This window comes from Muntiacus reevesi, chromosome 2 (genome assembly GCF_963930625.1).
Source record: "Muntiacus reevesi chromosome 2, mMunRee1.1, whole genome shotgun sequence".
NCBI classification, from domain to species: Eukaryota; Metazoa; Chordata; class Mammalia; order Artiodactyla; family Cervidae; genus Muntiacus; species Muntiacus reevesi.
The window spans coordinates 59,314,063-59,319,592 of NC_089250.1; the positions used below are offsets into that span (position 1 = coordinate 59,314,063).

At 38.5% G+C, this 5,530-nt stretch overlaps 1 protein-coding gene across 1 annotated transcript; it reads right to left on the reverse strand.

Annotated features, from left to right (window-relative positions):
* Positions 1-4,848: 4,848 nt before the first annotated feature.
* LOC136157174 (beta-defensin 119) lies at positions 4,849-5,328 on the reverse strand. Its single transcript, XM_065919174.1, has 2 exons — positions 5,325-5,328; positions 4,849-5,042 (listed from the first exon to the last, which is right to left on the reverse strand). The coding sequence occupies exons 1-2, from the start codon at positions 5,326-5,328 to the stop codon at positions 4,849-4,851; spliced, it is 198 nt and encodes a 65-aa protein (XP_065775246.1).
* Between the last annotated feature and the right edge of the window lie 202 nt (positions 5,329-5,530).

Below are 5,530 nucleotides of genomic sequence, written 5' to 3' on the forward strand. Positions count from 1 at the left end.
ATAAAATAATTTTATTATTTATCTCAATTCTATATAGGTAGTGAATTTCATAATGTTAGATGGTAATTTTGCTTTTGGGGTTTAACTCTCCTTGATCATGCTGTATTTTAATACATTGCTGAATTCAGTTAATTAATACTTTATTTAATTTATTTAATTTATCTTAATTTACTTAAGATTTTTTAAATCTATATCTAAAAAGAAAATAGACCTATTATTTTCTAGTTTGAAATTATAGTTGTCTCATAAAATGATCCAGACAGCTTTCCTTTCTCCCTCCACCTCTATTTTCTGGAACATTTTATACAAGATTAATATTTGGATCTTCTGTGAAATTAGTAGAACTCACCTTTCAAGTCATCCAGAATAACAGCTTTACTCACAATAGCTAAAAGGTGGAAGCAATCCAAATGTTCATTAATTGGTGAATAGATAAGTAAAATGAAGTACATATATGCAATGGAATATTATTCAGCTTTAAAAAGGAAAAGGGTTCTGACACATGCTGCAGTGTGAATGAACATTGAAGATACAATGTTAAGTGAAATGTCAGTCACAAGATGACAAATGCAGTAGGATTCTACTCACATGAGGTATTTAGAGTAGTCAAACAGTCAAAAACACAAAAAACAAAATGACAGTTGCCGGGGGAATGGTGGTGAGGGTTTTAATGGGTACAAAATTTCCACTGCAAGATGAAAAGTTTAGTAGGTGTATGTTGGTGATGGCAATACAACAAAGTGAATTATACCAGTGTGTGTGTGTGTGTGTGTGTGTGTTTGCACGCGCGCATGCAGGCGCGCTTAGTCAGGTCCAACTCTGTGACCCTGTTGTCCGCCAGTCTCCTCTGTCAATGGGATTCTCCAGGCAAGAATACTGGAGTGGGCAGCCATTTCCTCTTCCAGGGAATCTTCCCAACCCAGGAGTCAAACTTGCATCTCCTGAATTGCCAGGAGGATTCTTTACCACTGAGTCACCTAGGAAGCCCTGAATTATACCAAACTGTACTATTTTAAAATGCTTAAATTGATCAATTGTGCATTATATGTATTTTACCGAAATTGTAAAAATCATCTAGGCTGAGTCTTTGGGCAAGAAGAGTTTTTCACTACCATGTCAATTTCCAAACACTTTGATTTATTGAAGTTTACATTTTCTTCCTAGGCCATCACTGGAATATTTTTAGAAATTTACACATTTCATCTAGGTTTTCAATTTTATTAGCATACAATTGTTGATCAGTCCTTTCTGTTGTTTTTAATATGTTGTATCTGGTTTTACTTCACCATTTCACCAGGGACATCATTTTTATTTTCCTCTTTTTTTTCTTGATTTTTCTTTCCAGTTTTCTGATTTCCTTAACTTCTAACTTTATCATTTCTGATTTTATTACTGCCCTTCTAATTGTTTTATTTTTATCATATTGTTTAATTTTCAAATACATGGGGGTTTTAATTCTAATTTTATTGCATTTGATTGAGAAATATTTATTGTCTGATATTAAGCAAATAGAACTTATTAAGGTTTTTTTAATGGCCTGAAACCTTGCTACATAAGATGTAGTCCATGGACTAGCAGTACTGACATCATCTAGAAGATTGTTAGAAAAGCAGAAACTCAGGTGTTTTCCCATCAACTGAAGTAAAAATTGCACTTTACCAAGACTTCTATGATCTGTATGAAAATTACAAAGTGTAAGAAGTACTGGCCTAAAATTTGAGCCAAAAGCATCTCACTTAGGAGTATCTACACTGTTCTGAGATCCTATTTCTCAGTTGCTCAGTTGTGCCTGACTCTGCAACCCCATGAACTGTAGCCCTTTGGTCTCCTCTGTCCTGTCCCTCTGGTCTCTTACCTGGGATTTCCCAGATCAAAATGCTGGAGTGGTTTGCCATTTGCTTCTCCAGGGGATCTTCCCAATCAAACCTGCATCTCCTACACTGGCAGGCAAGCTTTTTACCACCAAGCCACTGGGAAGGCCCATTCTAAGGGTCTAGTAATGTTTTATTTCTTAATCAGAATGCAGGTACATGGGTATTCATTTTATTATTTTTAAAGTACAGAGATATATTTTACACACTTATTTGAATGTATATTTTGAATGCATTCAAAGAAATTTAGCCTCGTGGGGTATGAGCAATGCAAATAACCCAATCACACTGACAACAGGATGAACTTGCTTTATGCAGATTGCTTCACACAAGCCCAGGGAACTTCATTACTAGTTCCAATTCCTTGTGACTAACAAGTTGCTTTTTATTTATGAGATGCAAGATGCATCTCTACATTCAGGAAAGATTTTTAGATGGGCAGATATGAGGTTCAGAACAGATATTTTTAGAAACATGATATTTACCAGGCCTGAGCTGGAAATCTTACAAGTTGTTGGTTGCCAAATATACAGTCATGCTTGTAAAGTTGAGAGCCTCATACCTAAAATCAGTGATCTTTCCTTTTACTTTTCAGCCTATGGTGGTAGAAGAAAATGCTGGAACAACTCAGGGCACTGCAGGAAAAAATGCGCTGCTGATGAAGTAATAAAAGCAGTATGTAAGAATCATCAATCCTGCTGTGTTCCACGCCAAATGGTTTTGGTCAAGGAAACTATCACTTCTTCCCCATCCACGTATGCTTGGGAAGGAGAGGCTATGGATAGAATTGTATCAGTAGCACCTGCTTCAACCTACTGGGAATAAATAACAGGAATAAAGAAGATTAAAAGTCTGACCCAGCCCTGAAAACCATATTTCTCTCCCATAAGTTCTTCAAAGCTCACGACTTCCCCTTGACCATCACCCTCCCTATCTTCAAAGTGATAGCTCAAGTCATATAGATAAACGCACTGAAAAATATCACAGTCACCCACTCCCACCCTCCATCAATGTGTAATTCTAGGCTGTGTAAAGAAGTTCCCCAAATTTCCAGCATTTCCAGTAGATAAACTCCTTGGTGCTTTTCTTGAAATTTCTAATTATTTCCACAAGTTTTAATCAATTTTTAGTGTTCCTAGTTTGTAGCTTACCTATGCACAGCCTTGATTACTTGAAGTATTCCAGCTCTGATCTTTCCATTTGTCCTTCTGCCTTCTCAGCAAGTGTTTTGAGATACCAGAGGCACTCCTTGTATTAGTCCTGCCTCTTGATGGCAGCGTAAATGGTGACAATAAAAATTCTAAGTCCTTGTGTTTAGGAGAGTAGTCCTAGGACACCAAAGGCTTTCTTTATAACAGCAGATACCTCAGAGGAAAGGATGCATTTTATAAATGCCTTAACATTATCACTCACTGTAGGAAACTGGCTGGCCCAGGTATGAGCTATGAGAACTCCTTTTTACCCCAGTTGCTTCAAGGTGGAATAGAAGTTATCGAAAAGCTGGCTTCATAGACTTGTTTCCTTAACCAAGCCTTATTCACATATGGACATCCAGGGACCGGGATGCTCCCTTAACTAGGGGTGAAAAGGTGGGTCCTTTTGTCCACCTTATTGCTGAAAGCTTTGTCTCCCCCTGATGGCACAAACATATATTCACACCCCATCTCTTCTCAGAAAGGTCCATGAAACTCTACCACATACCTCACTGTTAACAAATCTACTAATCTTGCTCTGAGATCCTGAGCAACCCACCCCTCAACCCTATATCACTGCCCATGAATTACTATAGATCAAAACCTTAGAGTTTCCCTCTTTCTACCAAAGGGAGTTTCTTACTCACTGTCTAATTTCAGGGCCACCTCTAAATTAGGCTATCAGAACTCTTGGCTGGTGTTCACATATCATGTAAACCACTTTACCATGTAAAGTACCATGTAAAGCCTTGTTTATCTCTCATTTGTTAGCTAACCATAGGAATTGATACCATTAGTGACACTATCAATATGTGACAAAGGAGAGGCAATAAAGCAAATAACATAGGCACCTGAGCCACTTGTTCATGCAGTTCATTTCTGCTTTCCATGCCTAGTAAGTCTCAGTTCTGAACATACCATTTCCGCTTAACATTAGGGTGCTTCTTCATAAGGGTCAGATAATACCCAATTGATGATAGGAAATTAAAATCTCATTAATTCAATTTTTATATTATTATTACTAGCAATTCTAATATTTTAAGTCTTTGAAAGGCTGAATCTCTGGTCTATGGTTTCTGCTGATTTAAATTCATGGTGTCTTATTTCCTTGTATGTTTTACAATTTGGGGGGCTTCCCTTGTTGCTCAGCAGGTAAAGAACTACCTTCAATGCAGGAGACCTAGGTTTGATCCCTGGGTTGGGAAGACCCCCTGGAGAAGGGAATGGCTACCCCCTCCAGTATTCTGGCCTGGAGAATTCCATGGACACTATAGTCCATGGGGTCACAAAGAGTTGGATACGACTGAGCGACTTTCACTTTCCTTTCCTTTTTACAATTTAGGGCTTAATCTTTGCATTTTCCTTTATCTGAGTAAATTAGTTGAATAGTGACCTAAAAGACTTCCCAGGTGTTTCAGTGGTTAAAAAAGAAAAAACTCACCTGCCAGTGCAGGAGCCACAGGAGACGTGGATTCAACCCTTGGATTGGGAAGATCCCACCGAGAAGGAAATGGCAATCCAGAATAGCAAAGATATCTTACCATGCAAAATTTAATCTCTCACTATGTTTTCCAACCCACTCCAGTATTCTTGCCTGGAGAATCCTACGGACGGAGGAGCCTGGGGGGCTATAGTCCACGGGGTCGCAAAGAGTCAGACATGACTGAGCGATTTCACTTTCACTTTCATGTTTTCCAATGGATGAGAAACACACAAGAGTGACAGGTGCATTAATTTTAATAAAGGAGTATTGGCAGCCGGTTGAGGATAGTGACCACTACCTCTCAAGATACTTTTGGCCAGCGATTCTCTCGGTTCCAGTCATTTTTCCCCTCTTTGCCAGAAATGTCTATCCTTACATAGGAAGGGAGGCAGCAGGATTGATAATTTCTGCAATAGAGGTAGGGCTCTTCAGACTGTCTGCAAGCCGGTCTACAGATTCCCAAGTCACCCATGCATCGAAGCATGTGACGTCTGCCTGGCCAAAAAAGAAAAAAAAAATACAGATAGTTAATTTCTATTTAGCAGTAATAAATCTGACAAGTCAGGGAGCATAGTAAAAGCGTAAAGAGCTAAAACAATAATAAGTACCATTTCACACCTGTTAAAGTGACCTAAACTGAGACTACTGAAAACAGTAAATGCGAGCAAGGAAGTGGAGCAATAGGAAGTCTCACTCATTGATGGTGAGAAAGAAAAATGGTATAGTAATTTTGGAAGACAGCTTGGTGGTTTCTTACAAAACTAAGCATATTCTTACCCATGTGATCCTACAATTGCACTCCTTGTTCTGTACCCTTGTTCTGAACCCTTGTTCTGCAGATCCAAAATCTGCACCCAAATTGTGCGCTTGTTCTGTACTTGTTCTGTACTCCTCGTTCTGTTTTGTTATGTCCAGACAAAAATCTGCACACAGCTTTATTCATAAATGACAACATTTGGAGGCAACCAAGATGCCCTTCAGTA